Raw genomic sequence first — 27953 nt, 5'->3', positions numbered from 1 at the left:
GACACACAGACACGCTGACACACACACACGCTGACACATACACACGCTGACACACACGCTGACACGCACACACGCTGACACGCACACACGCTGACACACACACACACACGCTGACACACACACACGCTGACACACACACACGCTGACACACACACACGCACGTACAACCTGAAACTACAACGCACGCGCGTACAACCTGAAACGAGGCAGACACACACACACGCTGACACACACACACGCTGACACACACACACACACGCTGACACACACACACACACGGGACGCCCCGATGCAGCTCCCGCACCATCGTGTCTCTGCCCCCCACCTCCTCCTCCCACCCCGCGTGCTTTGCGTGACTCGCACTGTTTGCCAACCCAGAGCTCACATCACTTCACCACCCCCACCCCGCTCCCAATCATCACCCACCGCTCCGCACTCCACTCGCTCCACTCGCCCTGCCGCTCACCCAGCACCCACGCCGCCCGCCACTATCTCAGAAGCACCGCTCTCCCCTCCTCCTTATCGCGGCCAAAACTATTTTCAGTCGCCCAGATGAGTTCGCTGATAGCGAGGCCACGTGTTGCAATCTGTGACAACGGCTTGCCCCCCCCCACGTGTGTGCTTACGTGTACACGGTGTGTGTGTGCGTGTGTGTGTGTGCGCGTGTGTGTGCGCGTGTGTGTGCGCGTGTGTGTGCACGTGTGTGTGTGCACGCACACACAAAGACCCCCCCCCCCCCGTATAGCATTAGCAGACTGTAGGGGAAAGTGCTGTTCGCGAGCACCTATACAGGCCGGCACGTGCGGCACACGATGGAATGGGTGGCCAATACCACGCCCGGCCGCCTTTGTCTCCCCAGTGGCGATGTTTACTACACACCGCGCCAGGTACTCAGTTGAGGCTTAGTCGACCTAGGGGAGGCCCAGGACCGGTTCAGATAATCGTGACCGGTGTTGACCTTGAGCGGGAATCGAGCCCGGGTCGCCACGTTCGTAGAGCACCACCGCTCCCCGTACACACACGCACGCTACACGCACACACGCACGCACACACACACACACGGACTCACATGCACGCACGCACACGCACGCACATACACACATGGACTCACACGCACGCACGCACACACACACATGTGGACACACACACACACGTACATACACACACACACGCCGCACACACTCTGCTCTGGCATTGTGAGAATGCCGCGTAGCGCACCGCGGGCGGGCGGGCGGGTGTCGTCACGGAGTTACAGCCCCAGCGGCGGCAGCGGCGTTCGCTGCTGGGGCCATAAACCCCGCGCGGCGATGGCTCCCCGCGTCCGCTACCGCGTCCGCTACCGCGCGCGTCCCGTTACGCAGGGACCACGCTGGGCCCACGGCGGCACAGACACCACCAGCACCTCGCCACTGTCATCGGCGTCAGCAGCAGCCACGGTCAATCCACTGCTGGATGAAGGCCTCCGCCAAGCGCTCGACGAGCTGATTTCACTCATCGCTCCGTCTCCGCGCCGGACGTGCGGCTCCCTCTCTCTCCGCGTGTCTCGGGTGCGCTCCATCCCTTGGCTGCAGCTCAGCTGTCACGCTCCACCCTCGGCCATCGCGTCCCCCCCCCCCCGTTCACTTCCCTTCACAGCGAGGGTCATGCCATTGTCCAATCCTCTTCCTGCCTCTCGATCCTGCTTTGCGCGCTCTGCTGCCAGCTGCCAATCGCTGCCGTGCGTCGAACCTCTCCCGCACCGCGTCAGGACTTTCGGGCGCCACCGTCGGAGCTCGAACGTTCGGCACGAACGCCAACATCGCCACGCGATCACAACGCCAACATCGCCACGCGATCACAACGCGGGCAGAGGGCAACGGCGCGACACGCGGCCCTGCTGCCAGGTCGACAATCTCCACCCCCATCCCAACTCCGGGCGGCTCCGACGTGGCTCCGGCGCTCGTGCGGTGACGGATGGACGTCGTCTGCGTGCCGCACTCGAAGTGGCGGTGCCCACGTTGGCCACAGGCCGTGCGAGATGAAGTCACGTTCGACCCGCGTTTGACCCGCGGTTGACCTGCGGTTGACCCGCGGGCTGCAGGTTCCGCACCCCCCATGGCTCACGTCTTAACGCGGCACGAGGGAGACGCTGGGTCGACACGAGCCACGGCATCGCGCCGCCGGAGACGCGGAGAGGTGGAGGGAGCGCAGGGAGGAGCAGCGCTCGGGAAAATCGGGTAGCGAAACCCCCCCCCCCCCCCCCCGCGAGGAGAGAGATCGGCATCATCACCCATCGCCAGGACGCGTGGGGCAGAAACGCAGACGCTGCCGAAAAGAGCGGCATGGAACAAAGGTCGGAGAGAGTTCACGTTGATTTTGTTGAACCGCCGGGTGAGCTGAGACCTCGAGAGCTGCCCGGGGTGGAGTCTCGTTTGCAAGAGCGACCCGGGGGCATCAGCGTGCCGGTCGGGGGGCGCTGATTGTCGCTGCCGCTGTGGGATCCCGACGGAGTGACGGTGCCATTGTCACGTCAAAAATGACGACCCCGGCACCGGCACACAACGGCCTACTCTTGCGCTCGACGTCAGGGGATCGTCCACACCGCTGTGGGTGCAGCAGGCGGCTCGGAGTTGCGCTCCGGTCAAGGCCGCACGCCGCAGTCGGAGCCGGCGGCGGCCACTGGAACCGAGAGGCTCCGCGAGGCACCGCTGGGCCACGCCAACACGGAGAGCGGGAGAGACGCACGCCCGCAATCACAGGAGCGGGCTGGGCTCGTGCGGGCCAGCAGACTTCCGGGAAGCGAGCGGGGCCCTTGGGGGAAGGCCACGTTCTCGACAACGCACGGAGACGGAGCGGCGAATATGCTCGCGCGCCGGAGCCGGACGGCTGACTGCGCCGGCGTCCTTAGCGACGGACGGCGATGGCAGGAGGAGGCCTCCATCCAGCGGTGGATCGGCAACGCGGCCCCTCGCGAGAGGGGGATGGCGAGCGGGGAGAAGCGGAGCGTGCCATCGCTCGGGAGCACGACTCAAACTCGCCCGTCACAGCTCCGGCTCCGCCGACTCGACCGCTTCCTGCGGACGATGAGGAGCGTGCGAGCGCTCTTCCTGCGGACGATGAGGAGCGTGCGAGCGCTCTTGTGGCGGACGATGAGGAGCGTGCGAGCGCTCTTCCTGCGCACGATGAGGAGCGTGCGAGCGCTCTTGTGGCGCACGATGAGGAGCGTGCGAGCGCTCTTCCTGCGCACGATGAGGAGCGTGCGAGCGCTCTTGTGGCGCACGATGAGGAGCGTGCGAGCGCTCTCCTGGGGGACAATGAGGAGCGTGCGAGCGCTCTCCTGGCGGACGATGAGGAGATCATCGTCCGGCAGAGAAGCGCTCGCAGGCTGAGAGCGGCGAAGGGCGGCGGTGATGATGATGAACGGATTGCACGGCGCTCGCGTGACCGCTGTCAATAAGGTTACACAACTCTGGTCACACACACGCACACACGACAAACAAAGATAAAAATCCCCGCCCCCTGTGCCTTTAACAGGTTGTTGGAGCAAGTGCTGTTTGCGAGGAGCACCTATTAAGGCTGGCACGGAAAACAAGGGGGTGGGTGGGCTACACCGCGCGCGGCCGCCTTTGTCTCCGCAGTGGTGATGTTTACACACCGCACCAGGTACTCGTTGGAGTCTGAAGCGACTTAAGGGAGACCCAGGAACGGTTCAGATAATCGTTACCGGTGTTGCTCGCCCTGAGCGGGAATCAAATAACGGGTGCCGGGTTTGCCAACCGTTCCACACACACAGACACACACAGAGACACACAGGGACACACAGAGACACACAGGGACACACACAGACACACAGAGATACTCAACACACAGAGACACACACAGACACACAGAGACACACACAGACACACAGAGACACACAGGGACACACAGAGATACACAGAGACACACAGAGACACACAGGGACACACAGAGATACTCAACACACAGAGACACACACAGACACACAGAGACACACAGGGACACACAGAGATACTCAACACACAGAGACACACACAGACACACAGAGACACACAGGGACACACAGAGATACTCAACACACAGAGACACACACAGACACACAGAGACACACAGGGACACACAGAGATACTCAACACACAGAGACACACACAGACACACAGAGACACACAGGGACACACAGAGATACTCAACACACAGAGACACACACAGACACACAGAGACACACAGAGACACACAGAGATACTCAACACACAGAGACACACACAGACACACAGAGACACACAGATATACTCAACACACAGAGACACACAGAGACACACAGAGACACACAGGGACACACAGAGATACTCAACACACAGAGACACACACAGACACACAGAGACACACAGATATACTCAACACACAGAGACACACAGAGTCACAGAGATACACAGAGACACACAGAGACACACAGAGACACACAGAGATACTCAACACACAGAGACACACAGAGACACACAGAGACACTCAACACACAGAGAGAGACACGCGGCATCACCACGCATCGAGGGTGACTTGTCCCGTGATTCGTGGCGGGATTGCAGCTGTGACACTGAGGCTCACGGAGCGAACAGAGCGAGCGAAGTCCCGAGTGATTCCCTGCTCCAGATAGTGGGGAATGTGGAATTTTCCACATTCCCCACCATCCCGTCCCGCCAGCCTGTGCCGCTAGCAAGCGGCCCCAGCCCGTGCCAATCGCGCGATCACTCCGCAGGCAGCGGCAGCAGCAGCGGCAGCAGCAGCAGCAGCGGCAGCAGCGGCAGCAGCAGCAGCAGCGGCAGCAGCGGCAGTAGCAGCAGCGGCAGCGGCAGCGTGCGCCCTGACGAAGCACAAGCGGCGAGGAGACGTCCCCGCGGCTCGCAGACACCTGCGTCTCGTCATAAACATCATCAGCAGCAGCATCATCATCCCTCGCTATCTCCCCGCCACATCTGCTCAGACTCCAGATCTCCCTCGCTGCCTTCCTCGCCCTCCCTCCCTCCCTCCATAGCTCGCTATCGCCCATCTCATCGCGAGATCTGTGCGGTGGCGAGTGAGTGATTGGTGAGTGATTGGTGAGTGATTGGTGTTTGTTTCTCTTGACCTTGTTGGGCGCAAGCGAGAGGTGGGGGGGTACGATGGGTAGGAGACCGCACGCGCACACAGCTGGTAAACAAACACACGGTAAACACACACACGGTAAACACACACACGGTAAACACACACACGGTAAACACACACACGGTAAACACACACAGCTGGTAAACAAACACACGGTAAACACACACACGGTAAACACACACACGGTAAACACACACACGGTAAACACACACACGGTAAACACACGGTAAACACACACACGGTAAACACACACACGGTAAACACACACACGGTAAACACACACACGGTAAACACACACACGGTAAACACACACACGGTAAACACACACACGGTAAACACACACACGGTAAACACACACAGCTGGTAAACAAACACACGGTAAACACACACACGGTAAACACACACACGGTAAACACACACACGGTAAACACACACACGGTAAACACACACACGGTAAACACACACACGGTAAACACACACACGGTAAACACACACACGGTAAACACACACACGGTAAACACACACACGGTAAACACACACACGGTAAACACACACAGCTGGTAAACAAACACACGGTAAACACACACACGGTAAACACACACACGGTAAACACACACACGGTAAACACACACACGGTAAACACACGGTAAACACACACACGGTAAACACACACACGGTAAACACACACACGGTAAACACACACACGGTAAACACACACACGGTAAACACACACACGGTAAACACACACACGGTAAACACACGGTAAACACACACACGGTAAACACACACACACGGTAAACACACACACGGTAAACACACACACGGTAAACACACACACGGTAAACACACACACGGTAAACACACACACGGTAAACACACACACGATAAACACACACACGGTAAACACACACAGCTGGTAAACAAACACACGGTAAACACACACACGGTAAACACACACACGGTAAACACACACACGGTAAACACACACACGGTAAACACACGGTAAACACACACACGGTAAACACACACAGCTGGTAAACACACACACGGTAAACACACACACGGTAAACACACACACGGTAAACACACACACGGTAAACACACGCACGGTAAACACACACACGGTAAACACACACACGGTAAACACACACAGCTGGTAAACAAACACACGGTAAACACACACACGGTAAACACACACACGGTAAACACACACACGGTAAACACACACACGGTAAACACACACACGGTAAACACACACACGGTAAACACACACACGGTAAACACACACACGGTAAACACACGGTAAACACACACACGGTAAACACACACAGCTGGTAAACACACACACGGTAAACACACACACGGTAAACACACACACGGTAAACACACACACGGTAAACACACGGTAAACACACACACGGTAAACACACACAGCTGGTAAACACACACACGGTAAACACACACACGGTAAACACACACACGGTAAACACACACACGGTAAACACACACACGGTAAACACACACACACGGTAAACACACACACAGCTGGTAAACACACACACGGTAAACACACACACGGTAAACACACACACGGTAAACACACACACGGTAAACACACACACGGTAAACACACACACGGTAAACACACACACGGTAAACACACACACGGTAAACACACACACAGCTGGTAAACACACACACGGTAAACACACACACGGTAAACACACACACGGTAAACACACACACGGTAAACACACACACGGTAAACACACACACGGTAAACACACACACGGTAAACACACACACGGTAAACACACACACGGTAAACACACACAGCTGGTAAACACACACACGGTAAACACACACACGGTTAACACACACACGGTAAACACACACACGGTAAACACACACAGCTGGTAAACACACACACGGTAAACACACACACGGTAAACACACACAGCTGGTAAACACACACACGGTAAACACACACACGGTTAACACACACACGGTAAACACACACACGGTAAACACACACAGCTGGTAAACACACACACGGTAAACACACACACGGTAAACACACACAGCTGGTAAACACACACACGGTAAACACACACACGGTAAACACACACAGCTGGTAAACACACACACGGTAAACACACACACGGTAAACACACACACGGTAAACACACACACGGTAAACACACACACGGTAAACACACACACGGTAAACACACACAGCTGGTAAACACACACACGGTAAACACACACACGGTAAACAAACACACGGTAAACACACACACGCGGTAAACACACACACGGTAAACACACACACGGTAAACACACACACGGTAAACACACACACACGGTAAACACACACACGGTAAACACACACAGCTGGTAAACACACACACGGTAAACACACACACGGTAAACACACACACACGGTAAACACACACACGGTAAACACAGTCAGTGTGTCAGTGTCCCAGTGTGTCAGTGTCCCAGTGTGTCAGTGTCCCAGTGTCCCAGTGTGTCTGTGTGTCAGTGTGTGTAAGTGTGTCAGTGTGTCAGTGTCCCAGTGTGTCAGTGTCCCAGTGTATCTGTGTGTAAGTGTGTCAGTGTGTGTCAGTGTGTGTCAGTGTGTCTGTGTGTGTCAGTGTGTGTCAGTGTGTGTAAGTGTGTCAGCGTGTCACTGTGTGTCAGTGTGTGTCTGTGTGTCAGTGTGTCAGTGTGTAAGTGTGTCAGCGTGTCACTGTGTCAGTGTGTCACTGTGTCCCAGTGTGTCAGTGTCCCAGTGTGTCACTGTGTCACTCTGTCAGTGTGTCACTGTGTCAGTGTGTCACTGTCAGCGTGTCAGTGTCAGTGTGTCTGTGTGTGTCAGTGTGTCAGTGTCAGTGTGTGGCACTGTGTCAGTAAAATTTCACATGACTCACACAATCACACACACTCACACTCTCACACTCTCACACACACTCACACACTCACACACACTCTCTCACACTCACACTCTCTCACACTCACACTCTCTCACACTCACACTCTCTCACACTCACACTCTCTCACACTCACACTCTCACACGCACACTCTCTCACACTCTCGCTCTCTCAAACTCTCTCACACTCACACTCTCTCACACACTCTCACTCACTCCCACACACTCGCAAATGCTCTCTCACACTTTCACATCCTCCTCCGCACTCTCCCTCGCGCCCTCCGCTCCCACAGGCGTTGGGGATGCGACTGTAACTCACGTCGGGATGAGTGGCCCAGGGTGATGGGGGGGTGAGGGGGGGGGGGGCGAGGGGGGTGAAAGGAGGGGGGAGTCACGTTGGGCATGGGGCTGGATGTGCAATCACCGCACACAGACTCACTCAGACAAAATTCCCCCATGTAGCCTCCACAAACTGTTGGGCCAAGTGCTTGTTAGAAAACGCCTATGATGGCCGACACTGCAAACTGACACACTGTGTGATGGCGCTTTGTTCTCCCTTACGTACCGCATCAGGTACTAATTTAATGCTGAGTCGACCCAGTGGAGGCCCAGGACCGATGTTGGCCGTGAGTGGGAATCGAATCCGGGCCGCCAGGTTCAAAGGGCAGCGCGCTATCTGCTGCGCCACCGCTCCGCACGCTCACAAACTCTCCATTCCCACTCGCCGTGGTGGGGTGGCGGAGGTCCCGGTGAGAGGTCCCGCGCTCTCAGCTCACCGCCCTCTCAGCTCACCGCCCTCTCAACTCACCGCTCCCTCAACTCACCACCCTCTCAACTCACCGCCCTCTCAACTCACCGCCCTCTCAACTCACCGCCCTCTCAACTCACCACCCTCTCAGCTCCCCCCTCTCAGCTCACCGCCCTCTCAGCTCACCGCCCTCTCAACTCACCGCTCCCTCAACTCACCACCCTCTCAGCTCACCGCCCTCTCAGCTCCCCCCTCTCAGCTCACCGCCCTCTCAGCTCACCGCCCTCTCAGCTCACCGCCCTCTCAACTCACCGCCCTCTCAACTCACCGCTCCCTCAACTCACCGCCCTCTCAGCTCACCACCCTCTCAGCTCCCCTCTCTCCGAGCTCACCACCCTCTCAGCTCCCCCCTCTCAGCTCACCGCCCTCTCAGCTCACCGCCCTCTCAACTCACCGCTCCCTCAACTCACCACCCTCTCAGCTCACCGCCCTCTCAACTCACTTCTCAGCTCACCGTCCTCTCTGCTCACCGCCCTCAGCTCACTTCTCAGCTCACCGCCCTCAGCTCACCGCTCCCTCAGCTCACGGCAGCAGCAGCAGCGGCATGATGATTATTATTAGTCGTGGGCAGCAGCAGCAGCAGGAGCAGCAGCAGCAGCACAATTTTATCAGAGGAGTGCAGCAGGGCCCGCGCCGCCCATAACTCCATCCCCTCTCTGCCTCTGTAATAAATTGGGCGATAGTCGTGTGGCACGGCGCAATCTATACACAAATTTACTCGCATTTGGAGCGGCGCTGATAAGGCTAAAAACAACAGCCTGTTCAGGGAGTGAGAAAAGATTCAGAGATAGCATTGATAGGGCCTGGTGTGCCCCCCCCCTTCTCAGCCCCCCCCACACACACCACCCACCACACCTCCACCCACCCCATCACACACGTACGCGTCAACCCACACAACCCACCACGCTCCCTGCTCCTGATGTGCGGCGTGCAACACACACACACCAAATACAAAGATCCCCCTAATACCCTTCGTACACGTTTGGGTCAAGTGCTGTTATTGCCCACCTATGAAGGCACCCGAAGGGGGCGAGTGATCAGAACCACGCCCGACCGCCTTTGTCTCCCCAGTGCTGTTTACAAACCACGCCAGGTAATCATTTGAGGCTGAGTCGACCGAGGGGATGCCCAAGCCCGGTTTAGATAATCGTCAGTGATGCTGGTGACCATGAGCGGGTATCGCAGTCCAGCCACGCTAACAACTGTGCCACCGCTCCCCACACACACAGTGCACGGTGCCACAGCCGCACGCACAGACACACACGTACAGACACACACACACACAGACACATAGACACACATAGACACACACAGACACACACGCGCAGACACACTCACGCACGCACAGACACACACGCAGACACACACACAGACAGACACGCACAGACACACACAGACACACACGCACACACAGACACACGCACACACAGACACACGCACACACATACACATACGCACAGACACACACACGCACACAAAGACACACACACACGCACACACACACAGACAGACACACACGCACACACAGACACACGCACACACAGACACACACGCACAGACACACACACACAGACAGACACACACGCACGCACAGACACACACACAGACACACACGCACAGACACACACAGACAGACACACACGCACACACAGACACACGCACACACAGACACACGCACACACAGACACATACGCACAGACACACACACGCACACAAAGACACACACACGCACACACAGACAGACACACACGCACACACAGACACACGCACAGACACACACACACAGACACACACACACAGACAGACACACACGCACAGACACACACACAGACACACACGCACAGACACACACGCACACACAGACACACGCACACACAGACACACACGCACAGACACACGCACACACAGACACACACACACAGACACACACGCACACACAGACACACACACACAGACAGACACACACGCACGCACAGACACACACAGAGACACACACACACAGACACACACACACAGACACACACGCACACACAGACACACGGCCACTATCTCTGCTCTCAATCTGGAGCCGCTCTCACACTGCGGCTCCCTGCCTCGGGCTTAGAGACCAAACTCAGCGCAAAGTTCCGCACGTCTCTCTGTGTGTCTCTCTGTGTGTGTGTCTCTCTGTGTGTGTCTCTCTGTGTGTGTGTCTCTCTGTGTGTGTGTCTCTCTGTGTGTGTGTCTCTCTGTGTGTGTGTCTCTCTGTGTGTGTGTCTCTCTGTGTGTGTGTCTCTCTGTGTGTGTGTCTCTCTGTGTGTGTCTCTCTGTGTGTGTGTCTCTCTGTGTGTGTCTCTCTGTGTGTGTCTCTCTGTGTGTGTGTCTCTGTGTGAGTGTCTCTGTGTGTGTGTCTCTGTGTGTCTCTGTGTCTCTGTGTGTCTCACTGTGTCTCTGTGTGTGTGTGTCTCTGTGTGTGTCTCTGTGTGTGTGTCTCTGTGTGTGTGTCTCTCTGTGTGTGCGTCTGTGTGTGTCTCTCTGTGTGTGTCTCTCTGTTTGTGTGTGCGTCTGTGTGGATGTGCGGCTGTGTGTGTGCGTCTCTGTGTGTGTCTCTCTGTGTGTGTCTCTCTGTTGGTGTGTGCGTCTCTGTGTGGATGTACGGATGTGTGTGTGTGTCTCTGTGTGTGTGTGCGTCTGTGTGTGTCTCTGTGTGTGTCTCTCTGTTGGTGTGTGCGTCTCTGTGTGGATGTACGGCTGTGTGTGTGTCTCTGTGTATGTGCGTCTCTCTCTGTGTCTCTCTGTGTGTCTCTGTGTATGTGTCTCTGTGTCTCTCTGTGAGTGTCTCTGTGTGTGTGTGCGTCTCTGTGTGTGTGTGCGTCTCTGTGTGTGTGTGTGGGGAGCGGTGGTGGAGCGGTTCGCGCTACGCCGCGCTATGAACCCAGCGAACCGAGTTCGATTCCCGCTCACGGCCAACACCGGTGACAATGAACTTAAACCGGTCCTGGGCTTCAGCCTCAAACGAGTACCTGGTGCGGTGTGTTAATATCGCCACTGGGGAGACAAAGGCGGCCGGGCGTGGTGCTGGTCACCCACCCCTCGTGTGCTGTTCCGGCCTTAATAGCTGCTCGCTTAACAGCACTTGCCCCAACAGTCTGGTAGGCTACACGGGGAATCTTTGTCTTTGTGTCTATGCGTCGTGTGCACGTCGGTGTTTCTGTGTTGTATGTCGGTGTGCGAGTCTGTGGATATGCTCTCTGTGCGTGCATGTCTGTGTGTGCGTGCATGTCTGTGTGTGTTGTTGTATGTGTGCCTCTGTGTGTTGTATGTCTGTGTGTGTGCGTGTCTGTGTGTGTGTCTGTGTGTGTCTGTCTGTGTGTGTTGTATGTCTAGGTGGGGAGCGGTAGTGTTGTGGTTAGCGCTCTGCGCTATGAACCTGGCGACCGGGGTTTGATTCCCGCTCACGGTCAACACCAGTGACGATTATCTGAACCGGTCCTGGGCCTCTCGTAGGTCGACTCAGCCTTAAATGAGTACCTGGTGCGGTGTGTAAACATCGCCACTGGGGAGACAAAGGCGGCCGGGCGTGGTGATGGCCACTCGCTCCCGCATGTTAAAGGCTGGGGGACCTTTGTCTTTGTACCGCGTTATATCTGCACGTGTGCCTGGCCGTATGTATCTCAGAGCGTCACATTTCTCCGGATCTCTCTCACACACACTCCCCCCCCCCGCTCTCTCTCCCTCTCTTTTTCATGCCTAATACAGCCATAATTTATCAACGCATTATCGAGAATATCCAGACACTGTAATCAGGCAGAGCCACCGCCGGGGCCGTATTCTGCTGCGCGGCGTTGCCCTTATCGCGCTAAGTGATGGGAACGGAGGAGGCGGCCCTCCCTATCGGAGCGCGCAGAGCGCCCCGCCGCGCAGAGACCGTCACGGGGGCAGCAGCAGCAGCGGCGGCGGCGGCGGCGGCGGCGGCAGCAGCAGCAGCAGCGGCGATGCAGACTCCGCGGGCCGGGCCGGGCCGAGGCGGCGGCGGCGTCTTATCGGCCCCATTATCTGCGCCTCGGCTGTTATCGCGCCGAACATCGCTGCAAATTAATGGGTCCCGGTTTAACTCGCGCCTTTATCTGTTTGCCGAGGGCCGCGGCGGAGAGACGAGGGCGGTGTGGGTTGGGTAGGAGGGGGGGGTGCTGAGCGAAGTGGAGGAGGGGTCGTCGCTGGGGGGGGAGTTGAGGGATGAGGCGGCTTGGGATTGGGATGAGTGCGAGTGTGTGTCCATGTGCATGGGGAGCGGTCGTGTCGCCGTTAGCGCGCCGCTGCTGCTGCTGCTGCTGCGAACCCGGCGACCCGAGTTCCATTCCACCTCAGTGACGATTATCTGAACCGAGGCCCAGGTCGACTCAAATGCGTAATCGGTGCGATGTGTAAACATCGCCACTGGGGAGACAAAGGCGACCAGACGTGGTGATGGCCACCCACCCTATCGTGTGCCGTGTCGGTTTTCATAGGTGCTCATGGACATCACTTGCCCTAATAGTCTCTTAAGGCTATATGGCAGATCTTTGTCTTTTGCGGTGGTTAGCACTGGACGGGTTCCGCAGGATTGAAAGGATGCCCTGGTGGTGGTCCCCCTCTTTAAGAAGGGGGACCCTAATGATTGTAACAATTACCGGGGTATCTTCCTCATCAGTGTGCCGCGAAAGGTCCTGGAAAGGATTATCCAACATCGCCTTGCTAGGCACGCTGAGAGCCACGATGTGGTTTCAGGCCAGGGCGGTTCTGCAGACGCCATATTCTCTGTCCGCCTGCTACAGCAGAGGTGTAGGATCGACTTGATTGACCTGGTCAAGGCCTCTGATAACCATCAAAAGGTCTGGGTTGTTATTGGTGCTCTGGGGTCTGTGACTCCTTGCTCACAATCATCAAGGACCTTTACGATAGTCGGGAGACGTGGGTAAAACGACCTGGCCGGGAGTCAGGGCCATTCCCTGTTCACCTTGCAGTGCGCGACAGGGATGTCAACTGGCTCCTACATTATTTAACATCGTTTTCGATGACGTAGTTCAAGAAGCTTTACATGGCTGTCCCAGATGAATCTGCATCTGGTACAGATACTACGGAAGGATGATCGATGCCCGGGTATGGTTGAGGGATGGCTCCCTATGGGCCAACTATGTCACGTATGCTGATGATTTGGTAATTGCTGCACTGAGAAAAAGTTGGAGGCTCTGCTCCTAAACCTGGAGCGTTCCATTAAAGAGGTGGGGCCTTACCATCAGCCCCACTGACACAAAAACATGCCTGGTTATTTTGTGTCATCAAACACTCCACCCTCTCAACTCCCAATGAATGATGGGGCAGTTGTGGAGAGAGTGGAGGAGTTTCCATATTTGAGTAGCATGCCTATGACCAGCTCCAGTTTAGCATCAGAGGTCTCACTCCAAATCAGTCGAGCGCCATTATATTTTCATCGGCTGTCTAACACTGTGTGGAAGCTACCTTGTCTTTCGTTCCACAATGCTTTGGGTCTTCTCAGTTAGAATTATCCCCTCTATTCTCTATGACTGCAATACGTGGCCCCCTTTAATGGACCATCTGCGCCGGTTAGAATCATCCAGGCTGGCCTGCCTACAATCCAAGCTGGGTTTAACCAGAATAGAGTGTGTGAATCTGGACACTGTATCATCAGAGCTCCTTCCAGCAGGCAAAGCTGCGTTGGCTGGGTCATGTAACACACACGCCCAGCCACTGCATGCCCAGCCACCGCATGCCCAAGCAGCTTGTTTTTTGGTCAGAGAGGGAAATAATCAGGCATGGCATTGGCTCGAGAAGAGATAGGCTGATGTGATACAGGAGGATGTGGAGATGAGTGGACTTTCCGATGACTGGTACCAACCGTGTCAAGATAGGCCCCTATGGAGGAGGCTCGTGAAGGATTCTACTGGGCAGTTGGAGACAGTCGCTCTCGAACAACATCGGAGGGCAGATGAGTGACAGTGAGCGGAGCGTACGGGGCCGAACATGCAGCAAGTTGACACAGTAGGGGGAACAGGTGGTGCATCTGCCAGTCACCCGAGTGACACCTGGGTCTGTCCCGTGACCTCCTGCCAACGAGCCTTAGACACTTCACGTGGCCTCAAAGTGCACCTTGCTTGGCACAAGTGCCATGGTGACGTCACCGCCACTTGGTGACGTCACCGCCACTTGGTGGCGAACGGCGGCTGGCGTTGCTCTTGCGGTTAGCGCGCCGTGCTACGAACCCGGCGACCCGAGATTGATTCCTGCTCACGGTCAACATCAGTGATGAATATCTCGATGGGTCCGGGGCCTCCCCGAGGTCGACTCAGCCTCAAATGAGTAATCGGTGCGGTGTGTAAACATCAGCACTGGGAAGACAAAGGCGGCCTGACACGGTATTAGCCACACCACCCCCTCGTGTCCCGTGCTCACTTTCATAGGTGCTGGAGAACAGCACTCGCTCCAACAGCACGTGCGGGCTACACAGTGGTGGGAGCAAGGCATTTGTTTAATGTTGTCTACCAGGCTGTTTTGTCAACGCAACGTGGGGTTGATGATCCTGCACGGGATGCATGCCGCAGCCTGCACCTTCCATGAAGGGCCCCCCGTGGGTTCAGAACTGGTGAGCTTAACCAATGCTTCTGCAATTATGCACTCCCAGAGGCTTGGATTTTCTTTGCATGTAAACAGAAAGATACGTAAAGGAGGCGGTGGATAGATGTGTGTGTGTGCGTTTCGGGAGAGACTTGTGTGTGTGGGAGTGAGCATTTGGGGAGGAATCTCTGGAAATTACTGCGTTTGGCACTCAGGCAGACAGCACACACACACACACACACCTGGCCTGACACGGGACAGGCAGACAGCACACACACATACACTTGCACCTAACACGGGGCAGGCAGGCAGCACACACACACACACACCTGGCCTAACACGGGGCAGGCAGACAGCACACAAACACACACCTGGCCTGACACGGGGCAGGCAGACAGCACACACACCTGGCCTGACACGGGGCAGGCAGACAGCACAGACACACACACCTGGCCTGACACGGGGCAGGCAGGCAGGCAGACAGCACACACACACACCTGCACCTGACACGGGGCAGGCAGACAGCGTGCACACACACCTGGCCTGACACGGGACCGTGAGAGGCCGGAAATGCCGGCCTCTCACCACGCTCACCAGCGCACAGCTGATTAAACAAACTTCAAACTTTAAACCTGAAAAACACACAAAAGGTAAAGCTCCCCCATGTAGCCTGCACTGATTGTTGGGGCAAGCGCTGTTAGCGAGCACCTATAAAGACCACCGCGGCGCTCTCGAGGGGGTCCAGCACCACGCCCGGCCGTCTTTGTCTTCCCAGTGCTCATGTTTACGCACCGCACCAGGTACTCATCATTACGGCTGAGTAGACCTAGGGGAGGCACAGGCCAGGTTGAGAAATTCGTCACCGATGTTGGCTGTGAGCGGGAATCGGACTCGGGTCGCTGGGTTCGTACCGCAGCGTGCTAAGCACCGCGCCACCGCTCCCCCTCACTCACACCCACACTCACTCCACCAACACTCACGCCCACACTCACTCCACCAACACTCACGCCCACACTCACTCCACCAACACTCACGCCCACACTCACTCACTCCACCAACACTCACGCCCACACTCACTCCACCAACACTCACGCCCACACTCACTCCACCAACACTCACGCCCACACTCACTCCACCAACACTCACGCCCACACTCACTCCACCAACACTCACGCCCACACTCACTCCACCAACACTCACACCCACACTCACTCCACCAACACTCACGCCCACACTCACTCCACCAACACTCACACCCACACTCACTCCACCAACACCCGGACACAGACTCGCTCAGTTGTCCAACACCTTCCACAGCTCCTTGTCAATCCACTGCTGGAAGAAGATCGCCCCACGCCGTGTCGGTCGAGTGTCAGGGGCTGTTTGACCATCACGCTGGTCAATGCGGGCTGATGAAGGTGGAGGGGTGGGACCTCGGACAGGTTGAGATATCACGTGCTGCCACTGATGTTAGCCGTGACCGAGACTCGGAGTCAGGTGGTGCCCAGGCTCAAAAAGTCCAGCGCGAGGCCAACCACTGCGTCACCGCTCCACCAAACACCCTGACACTCACTCACCAACCAAGCCACTCACCCAACACCACTCCATCATCACGCCAAAACACATCACCCCACCACTCACACACCACACAGCGCAACACCCCGACGCTCACTCACTCACCAACCCACTCACCACCCCCCAACCCCCTCGTACCCCCTCCCTCATGCGCCCCCCCCCCCCACCGTTAATCTATTTTGGCAGGATAAGCACTTAACATTCCCGGCTCTAATCACACGGCCCAGCGATTAACATAATTATTATATTCCTGGGTGCGTTGGGGGGGGGGGGTAGCGGGGGGGGGGCAGTGGGGGGCAGCGGAGGCAGCAGACAAGAGAGGAGGAGGAGTTGCGCTCTCCAAGCTGCTAATTCCCTGGCCAATGTCATGCAAGGAGACGTGGCCGAGAGGGAGGGGAGGGGGAGAGCGCGGGGGGGGGCAGGTGGGGGGAGCGGGTGTGGGGGGAGCGAGTGGGTGGGGAGGGAGTGGATGGAGGGAGAACGAGTGGGAGGGGGGGGAGAGCAGGTGGGGGGGGAGCGGGTGGGGAGTGGGTGGGTGGGGGAGTGGGTGGGTGGGAGTGGGTGGGGAGGGGCCCTTATCGCGAGAGATGAAAACTACCCAGGGGTCTATTTTCACGCGGAGGGGGTGCGGGCGTGGAGGGGCACGTCCTTCATTAGGGGCCCCCCACGGTCCCACTTAACGTGTGCGGTCAGGGCTCGTTAGCATGCGCTGGGGTGCGCCGTGCGGGGGGGGGGGGCACACACAAAAGATCCCCCTTATAGCCTTACATACTTTGAGGGGCAAGTGCTGCTAGCGAGCAACGCATCACGTGAAGGCCGGCAGGGCGCACGAGGGGGTGGGTGGCCGGCACCACGCACGGCCGCTCCTGCCTCCCCAGCGCTGATGGTCACGCAACGTGCAATCAGGGATTCGTTTGAGGCTGAGCCGACCAAGGGGAGGCCCAGGCCCCGCGTCACCTATCACTTGCCACTTATGTTCGGGTATCGAACGGGGAACGGGGGGGTAGCCGAGTTCCTAGCGCAGTGTGTTAACTGCTGCACCACCACTCCGTGGGTTCACTCACTCGCAATGGCTGCTGATGATGATTACACTGATGATGGTGGTGATGATGATGATGGTGGTGGTGATCATGATGGTGGTGATGATGATGATGGTGCTGATGATGATGATGATGGTGGTGATGATGATGGTGGTGATGATGATGATGATGGTGGTGGTGGTGGTGATGATGATGATGGTGGTGGTGATGATGATGGTGGTGATGATGATGATGATGGTGGTGATGATGATGATGGTGGTGGTGATGATGATGGTGGTGATGATGATGATGGTGGTGATGATGACGGTGGTGGTGATGATGATGATGGTAGTGGTGATGATGGTGGTGGTGATGTTGGTGGTGGCTCAGTAAACAGGGCGAGCTCCCACTTTGCCAATCAGCTCCCCGCAGCAGCAATAGCAGCAGCAGTCATTGTAGCAGCAGCAGCAGTCATTGTAGCAGCAGCAGTCATTGTAGCAGCAGCAGTCATTGTAGCAGCAGCAGTCATTGCAGCAGCAGCAGTCGTAGCCCGCGTATGAGTGTCACGTGACTCAAAGTTATTCTCGCAAACCGCAGGATGGCCCACCTCGCATCACACCTCGCATTACACCTCCCATCACACCTTGCATCACACCTCCCCGTCACACTATTAATGGATCATCAGCAGCAATGGCAGCAGCAGTAGCATCAGCGGTGCCATCAGCAGCAGAATCAGCAGCATCAGCAGCAGGAGCAGCTTTAAACCCCTGGGTTGGTGCAGGCAGGCGACCGGGCATGGTTCTGGCCTCGTGTACCCCTTGCCGGCCTCAATAGGCGCTCGCTAACAGCAGCCAACAGCGCTCTGAAATCCCTCTGCCCCCCCCTCTGCTCCCCCCCAACCACAACGCGACTCGTTCCCCTTGGCCAATGCGCAGCCTACACACACATAGCCTCCACACACATAGCCTCCACACACATAGCCTACACACACATAGCCTACACACACATAGCCTACACACACATAGCCTCCACACACATAGCCTACACACACATAGCCTACACACACATAGCCTCCACACACATAGCCTACACACACATAGCCTACACACACATAGCCTACACACATAGCCTCCACACACATAGCCTACACACACATAGCCTACACACACATAGCCTACACACACATAGCCTACACACACATAGCCTACACACACATAGCCTACACACACATAGCCTCCACACACATAGCCTACACACACATAGCCTACACACACATAGCCTACACACACATAGCCTACACACACATAGCCTACACACACATAGCCTACACACACATAGCCTACACACACATAGCCTACACACACATAGCCTACACACACATAGCCTACACACACATAGCCTACACACACATAGCCTACACACACATAGCCTACACACACATAGCCTACACACACATAGCCTACACACACATAGCCTACACACACATAGCCTACACACACATAGCCTACACACACATAGCCTACACACACATAGCCTCCACACACATAGCCTACACACACATAGCCTACACACACATAGCCTACACACACATAGCCTACACACACATAGCCTCCACACACATAGCCTACACACACATAGCCTACACACACATAGCCTACACACACATAGCCTACACACACATAGCCTACACACACATAGCCTATACACCACAGGCTATACACACGCACAGCCTACCACACAGCCTATATACACACACAGCATATACACACGCTATATACACAGCCTATGCACACACAGCCTATACACCACAGACTACACACAGCCTACACACAGCCTTCACACGGAGACACTTCATACACTCTCAGAGCTGAACATTCTACACACACACCCAGCTTACAAAGCCTGTGACAGGCTGTTGGGGCAAGCGCTGTTAGCGAGCACCTATGAAGGCCGGAACGACACACGAGGGGGTGGGTGGCCAGCACCACGCCCGGCCGCCTTTGTTTCCCCAGTAGCGATTTTTACACACCGCACCAGGTACTCGTTTGAGTTTGACTCGACCTAGGGGAGGCCCAGGACTGGTTCGGATAATCGTCAGCGGTGTTGGCCGTGAGCGCGAATCGAACTCGGGTCGCCGGGTTCGTAGCGCAACGCGATAACCGCTGCACCACCGCTCCTCACTACACACACACACAGCATACACCCATAGCTTACAGCCCGACACACACACACAGCTGACACACACACACAGCCTACAGCCCTACACGCACACACAGCCGGCACACAGCCGACACACACAGCTGACACACACACACAGCTGACACACGCACACACAGCGGGTGGCACTGATTGTGTGTAAACACGTACAGTGCGATGGGGAGAGCACACGTGACACCGCGTGGAAATCGATATACTTGTGGAGTACAGTGCACAAACTCACCCCGACACTTTGCGTGCCTCCCTATTTGCACATCCCACACGCAAAGAGCCCCCCCCCCCCGCGCCTCCTCCTGCCACCACCATCATCACCATCAGCAAGGCGAAGAACTCCCGTGCCTAATTGCCGCAGTCCCATCAAGCTGCCAGTGATGGGGGAGTCAGACCCACAGCACACGACAAAGACCCCCCGTATAGCCTGTAACAATGTTGGGGCAAGTGCTGTTAGCGAGCACCTATGAAGGCCAGAGCGGCACACGAGGGGATGGGTGGCCAGCACCACGCTCGGCCGCCTTTGTCTCCCCAGTGGCGATTTTTTTTCTGGGTTTTTTTCAGTTTCATTTCAATCGGCTCTTGACTCGGGTGCAATCGCAACAATCAAAAACATGAACAAGAAAACATCTTAAAGTGACTTAGCACAAACAGAAAAAAAACAGCAAAAATATTCCAGAAAAAAGAACCATACACTAACGCTGTGTGCAAAATCCCAGTGGGATGCAAGTCAAACAACAACAACCACAAGACAGCTTAGATTAAAGCAATCAGTCTAACTCCGTGCGATGTTTACACACCGCACCAGGTACTCATTTGAGGCTGAGTGGACCTAGGGGAGGCCCAGGACCGGTTCGGATAATCGTCACCGGTGTTGGCCGTGAGCGGGAATCGAACTCGGGTCGCCGGGTTCGTAGCGCAGCGTAGCGCTAACCGCTACACGACCTCTCCCCATCATATCTATGGGACCTTTTTGCCAGGATCAAACAATTATGAAAAAAAAAATAGGTTTTACCCTTTCTGGCAATAAATGCGGACTTGATGCCTTGAAAAAGGTATATATTTGGTGTTTGAACACACATCATAGACACACCATACACACATTACCCACACACACACCACACACATAGTGCGGTCACCCACACATCACACACGCACGTGGTCACACAGTGTGGCCACACACACATCATACACACAGTGTACTCACACACACAGTGTACTCACACACACAGTGTACTCACACACACATCATACACATATCACCCACGCACACTTCAACCGCGCAGTGTGGTCATACACACATCACACAAATAAAGAACAATGATCCCCTGTATAGCCTTCGCAGACTGTTGGGGCAAGTGCTGTTAGCGAGCACCTATGAATGCCGGCACGGTACACGAGGGGGTTGTTGACCGTGAGCGGGAATCGACCCCGGGTCGACGGATTCGTAAGCGCAGCGTGCTAACTGCTACACTACCACTCCCACACACATCACCCACACATCACACAAACATCACCCACACATCACACACACATCACACACACATCACCCACACATCACACACACAACACCCACACATCACACACACACATCACCTACACATCACCTACACAACACACACACATCACACACACACATCACACACACATCACACACACACATCACCTACACATCACCTACACAACACACACACACATCACACACACATCACCCACACATCACACAAACATCACCCACACAACACACACACAACACACACACATCACCCACACACAACACCCACACATCACACATCACCCACACATCACACACACATCACCCACACATCACACACACACATCACACACACATCACACACGCAGAGGTCACACGCACGTATCTCCCGCTGTCAATGTGTACAATGTGTCCCCACGCGCCTGTCTCCCGGCGTCCGTCTCAATGTGTCTCAGTGAACATCCAAATCCCCGCGTCTCCTTGAGTCTGTCTCAGCGAGTCTCAGTGGACATCTGAACCCCGCGTCCCCCTCCCTGTGTCCACGCGTGAGTCGCTCCCAGGCGCACGCGCGGCTGTACAACTCCGGAGAAACACGACCATTCACCAACCCACCTCCCAACTCACTCACCCACGCACCCTTTCGCTCACCAGCTCACCGCACTCGCTCACCTACAGCCGCTTGTACTCACTCGTTCACGCTGACCCACCCACTGGGCCCTCACCTCGCGCTCGGCTCATCAACTTGCTGCTCCAGAGACGCATGTGGCGGCTCTTGATGGCTGCTGCTGCATCGCGACGTGTGAATTATGAAGGACCGCCGTCTCGTGTCCACATGGCACCGCGGCTCGAACGAAAAAATGTCTCCTCTATTTATTTTGGTTGCCGAACTCTCGCACCAGGGCATTCACTCACTCACCCTGTCACTCACAAGCTCATCGACCAATTCACTCACTCACTCACCCTGTCACAAGCTCATAGACTCATTCACTCACTCACCCTGTCACTCACAAGCTCATAGACTCATACACTCACTCACCCGCTCACTCACAAGTTCATGGACTCACTCACTCACCCTCTCACTCACAAGTTAATTGATTCATTCGCTCACTTACCCTCTTACTCACAAACTCATCGACTCATTCACTCACTCAACCTGTCACTCACAAGCTCATCGACCAATTCACTCACTCACTGTCACTCACAAGCTCATAGACTCATTCACTCACTCACCCTGTCACTCACAAACTCATCGACTCATTCACTCACTCACCCTGTCACTCACAAGTTCATTGACTCTTTCGCTCACTTACCCTCTCACTCACAAGTTCATTGACTCATTCACTCACTCACCCTGTCACTCACAAACTCATCGACTCATTCACTCACCCTCTCACTCACAAACTCATCGACTCATTCACTCACCCTCTCAGTAACTCGCGGAGAGACCGCCAAATCAACCACTCGCCGGCTCGCTCTTCATTCATTCACACACTGACGACCCCCGTCCATTCGCTGGCACACTCACCATGTCGTCACCAACTCTGTGAAACATCCACCCGTGTGCTAGACACCCGTTCACCAACCACACTCACAGTGGCACTCACTCCCAAACTCAACCACCAACCACATTCACTCACTCACCAAGTCACTCGCTCACAAACACTCACTCACCACGTCACTCACCAATTATCTCACTCACTCACCAAGTCATCTTCCCAGCCACTCGCTCACCAGCACTCACTCGTCAACACACTCATTTACCACGTCAAGAAAACCTCATCACTCACTAGGAAAGTTACTCACGACGAGAGCTCACCAAGTCACGAACACACTTGCCACTCACTCACCAATGATCTCACTCCCCAAGTGAGTAACCTACTCACAACATCACATCACTCACCGCGTCACTCGCTTGCCAGCACCGCTCACTCACCTGTGTGCCGCGTTACTCACTCACTCTGTCACTCACTCGCTCACTCTGTCACTCACTCTGTCACTCACTCACTCGCTCACTCTGTCACTCACTCACTCTGTCACTCACCCGCTCACTCACTCACTGTCACTCACTCGCTCTGTCACTCGCTCATTCTGTCACTCACTCACTCGCTCATTCTGTCACTCACTCACTCGCTCACTCTGTCACTCACTCGCTCACTCTGTCACTCGCTCATTCTGTCACTCACTCACTCGCTCACTCGCTCACTCTGTCACTCACTCGCTCACTCTGTCACTCACCCGCCAGGGCTCCGGGTCGACTGCGCTTGATCTGGCGCGGGTTGCGCTGCTTGCGCCGGGACATCGCCAAGCCGCCGGCGCCGCGGGCGATGGCGATGATGATGGTGGTGCGTGCGTCAATGATGGTGATGATGGGGGCGATGGGGGCGATGAGTGTGGTGGTGATCTTGTTGTTGTTGCGCGTGTCAACGGTGATGATGATGGTGGTGATAGTTGTCGCGATAGTGATGTTGTTTGCGACGGGGGAGGTGATGCTGAGAGTGATGGGGTTAGCAATGGTGATGGTCACGATGATGATGATGATGTCCGCGACACCGCTGATGCCGCTGATGCTGCCACTGCTGCTGCTGCCGCCGCCGACTTGTCCCCGCCGCGCCGCACGTGCGCGGGGGGCGGAGCGAGGCGCGGAGAAGAGGAGAGCCCCCCGCCCCCCCCCCCGCGACCTGCGCTTTCGCGTCGCCGGGAACTCAACTCTGACAACACCCCCCAGACCCCGACTGAGGGGGTCTCGGGTCTCCTGCCCCCCGCTTCGCGCCCCCCCACTCCCTCCTCCCACCACCACAGGCAAGGCGCCCCCCCCACCACCCCGGCCGCCGCTCCAAACAATGTCACCCAGGTCCCGTGCCCCCCAGCACAGCAGCACGGTGGCCCCCCGCGAATGTTGCGAGCGAGAGCGCGGCGTGAAGCCGGGGTCCGCGTTGCCCGCTCCGCTCCCACTGACAGCCGCTCCCCCCCCCCCGCATCACCCCCCAACACCCCCCTCTCCCCCTGGACTGGGCCACGCCCCCCACCACGCCCCTCCTCTCGCCTAACGCCGCCGATTGGCTACGAGTCCCCACAATTGCCACGCCCACCGCCGTGCTCACCCAACCCGATTGGCGCAGCTACAACCCCCACGACCCCTCCCCCCGCTTGGCAGCTCGACGCCTCCTATTGGAGCAGCTCGGTGTTTGGGCCTCGCCTTCCTCTCCCGAGCCCCGCCCATACCAGCGGAGGGGGCGGGGCAATCGGCCGCGTATCCAGATTGGCAATTGTATAGCCGCTTTCCATCACCGTTGGTGTCCGCAGAGGCGCTTATCAGCACTACCAAGTGTGAACAGAAGCTGCGCATGCGCGTTGCGGATTTTGGTGGAACCCACAGGTGAGGGAAAGGTGAGGGTGAGTTTGGTGATGTCCACCATCACAGTCACCATCACCAAACATCATCACCCTCAGCAACATCACTAATACCATCAACATCACCCTCAGCAACATCACTAATACCATCAAAATCAGTCTCACCGACATCACCAACGCCATCACTTTCAACAACAACAACCGCCTTTTTCCATTAATTGGCGGTGATGTCACAACGACGATTGTGCCAGGCTAGGTGCACTTTGAGGCCACGTGAAGTATTCTCAGGCCCGCTGGCAGGAGGCCACGGGACAGGCTCAGGTGCCATGGGTTGACTGACCGAGATGACTCCCAGATGCACCCACCGTGTGCCAACTCGCTGCGTTTTATCCGCCCGGCGCTCGGCTCGTTGTTGTGAGCGTAGCTCCCCTGCCCTCTGTTGTTGCCGAAGGGCGACTGCCTCCAATGCCCAGCAGCAGCAGCAGCGTCCTTCACGAGCCTCCTCTGCTTCTTTACCCGCATTGTAGACAAGTTATTTACTTGCAAGCCAGAGGAGGTTGTTCGTCAATCGTGTGTGGTGGCTTCCCTGTTTGTGCGATTCGAAGGCTGGCGTGATATGAACTTTCCATGACCTTTTACATTTCATGTTGCGTTCACACAGCTCGAGTCGTATTTTATGTCTGGGTTTTGGGGAGGTCATTTCGCGCCCATTCCCGGTACGGCCACTCGTGCTGCTTACCAAAGACAAAGATCCCCCGTGTAGCCTTAACGGGCTGGAGGGGGCAAGTGTTGTTAGCGAGCACCTATGAAGGCCGGCACGGCACACGAGGGGGTGGGTGGCCAGCACCACGCTCGGCCGCCTTTGTCTCCCCGGTGGCGATGTTTACACACCGCACCGGGTACTCATTTGAGGCCGAGTCGACCTAGGGGAGGACCATGACCGGTTCAGATAATCGTCACTGGAGTTGGCCGTGAACGGGAATCGAAATCGGGTCGCCGGGTTCGTAGGGCAGCGTAGCGCTGACCACGAAACAACAACAACAACAGCACCACGCACCTGCACTCCAAGTCCTCCGCATGTGGATGTCCGCTTTCTTGAGTCGCGACTTTTCACTGTGTCATCACTGGCTATATTAGTTGTTGTCGTTTGAAAAGATCCCATTTCAGCCACATCCATTTCTGGATGTTTAACGACTGATACGAGCCCACTGCACTCACTGCATTTTTAGAAAACGCACTTCATTCTGGTACAATGCTTTCCGTGTGACCAGTGGTGGACAAACCGAGTCGTCATGAGCTCAGAATCAGTTGTGCGACGAGAAAACGTGTAATCAAGCTAAACGTAAAATCGAACATTAGTTGTATTGATTCCAACACCATACGTGTCAAAAGTTGTCAGGGTATAACTAAACCATCCTCTATCAGTATGTGAAAGGCTGCACTATATATGATCTATAAACACGCTGCCACTTCCTTTCCCTAGTTATGAAACCTTTCCGCGGACCGCCTGAATGGAGCGTGGTCCGCAGACCGCAGTTTGAGATCATCTCATCTACATCACTCATCGCCATCAACAAATATACTCATACCAGAGGTGGGACAAAGTCATTGTTATGCAAGTCCAAGTCGAGTCGCAAGTCATCAAATTCATGACTCGAGTCTGACTCGAGTCCAAGTCACATGACTCGAGTCCACATCTCATAGGTGGGACAAAGTCATTGTTATGCAAGTCCAAGTCGAGTCGCAAGTCATCAAATTCATGACTCGAGTCTGACTCGAGTCCAAGTCACATGACTCGAGTCCACACCTCTGACTCATACCATCGCCATAATCAGGAGTATTCATCATAATTATCACGTATATTCTCGGCACCATCCTCACGAATATAATCATCTGAATAAATAGCATATTTTTCATCGATATCATCACCTAATACCATCAACATCATCATCACTAATTTTATCACGACAAAAATCATCCTCACCATCCTCCCTAATACCATCGTGACAATCACCAAAATCATCAACAACCACTTTAGATTTGAAGCTTTCGTGACTGCAAGGATTCATACTCTTAGGTGACTTTACCGGAAAAAACCTAAGAGTAACAACCACTTTCTCACCTGTGTGAGAGCTCCCCCTGCCTATCACCTGCAGAGCAAGGGCACCATGCCTCTGTGCGAGTACGCTGTTACTCTACCCCATCTTTACCCCGGAACTACTAACACACCTCTATAACTAACACAAACACTGCCTCTTCCCTTAGCAATAGCACCACCTATATATATACCCCTTAAACTACCATTATCGAACATTTTGCCACCAAATACCCGCAAAGCCGTGCAAACTGCAAGGTAGTTTACACGTTCTATTGCCAACGACAACCACTTAAATATCAAGCAAGACCTTAACAATGCTCCTCGCCGCCAACTCAAGTCCCGATCCCCCTTGAATCGCCCTCTCACCCTCTCACCATCCGAACATCTCACCCAGATCTGGAAGAACACTGGCGGGCAGAGTGGAACAACGCAGACGTCCAAAAGAAACACCTCATTCGAGACACACACATCGCACCCCATGGCTTTGACATTCTTTTGAAGACGTTGGTGTAACGATCAGCTGCATCAGAACATCAACAGGCCGATAAGCACATCTTCATGAATGGAAACTTAAAGACACAAGCCACAGGAGTGTGATGGTGGGCATGCAACCCGAGCTAGAGATCACGCAGCAAACTACTATAGCCTGCGCTCCTTACATTGAGGAGGAACAGCAACGCGACATGAACTCTCTCTCTCCCGCAGCCCTCTCGTGGCTAGCAGTCCTCAACATTGCCAT

The 27953-nt window shown here is 55.6% G+C and overlaps 1 protein-coding gene across 1 annotated transcript in view; it reads right to left on the bottom strand.

Annotated features, from left to right (window-relative positions):
- The window catches only part of LOC144732228 (uncharacterized), a 68342-nt gene extending 43822 nt beyond the window's left edge, over positions 1-24520 (bottom strand). The window contains 1 exon segment of the mRNA XM_078613627.1: positions 24001-24520. Coding sequence (XP_078469753.1) covers positions 24001-24064 — 64 coding nt within the window. The 5' untranslated portion in view covers positions 24065-24520.
- Between the last annotated feature and the right edge of the window lie 3433 nt (positions 24521-27953).

This window comes from Lampetra planeri, chromosome 42 (genome assembly GCF_965212315.1).
Source record: "Lampetra planeri chromosome 42, kcLamPlan1.2.h2, whole genome shotgun sequence".
NCBI classification, from domain to species: domain Eukaryota; kingdom Metazoa; phylum Chordata; class Hyperoartia; order Petromyzontiformes; family Petromyzontidae; genus Lampetra; species Lampetra planeri.
Note: the sequence above shows the minus strand (reverse complement) of the source record. Positions and strands in the feature narration are given on the sequence as shown.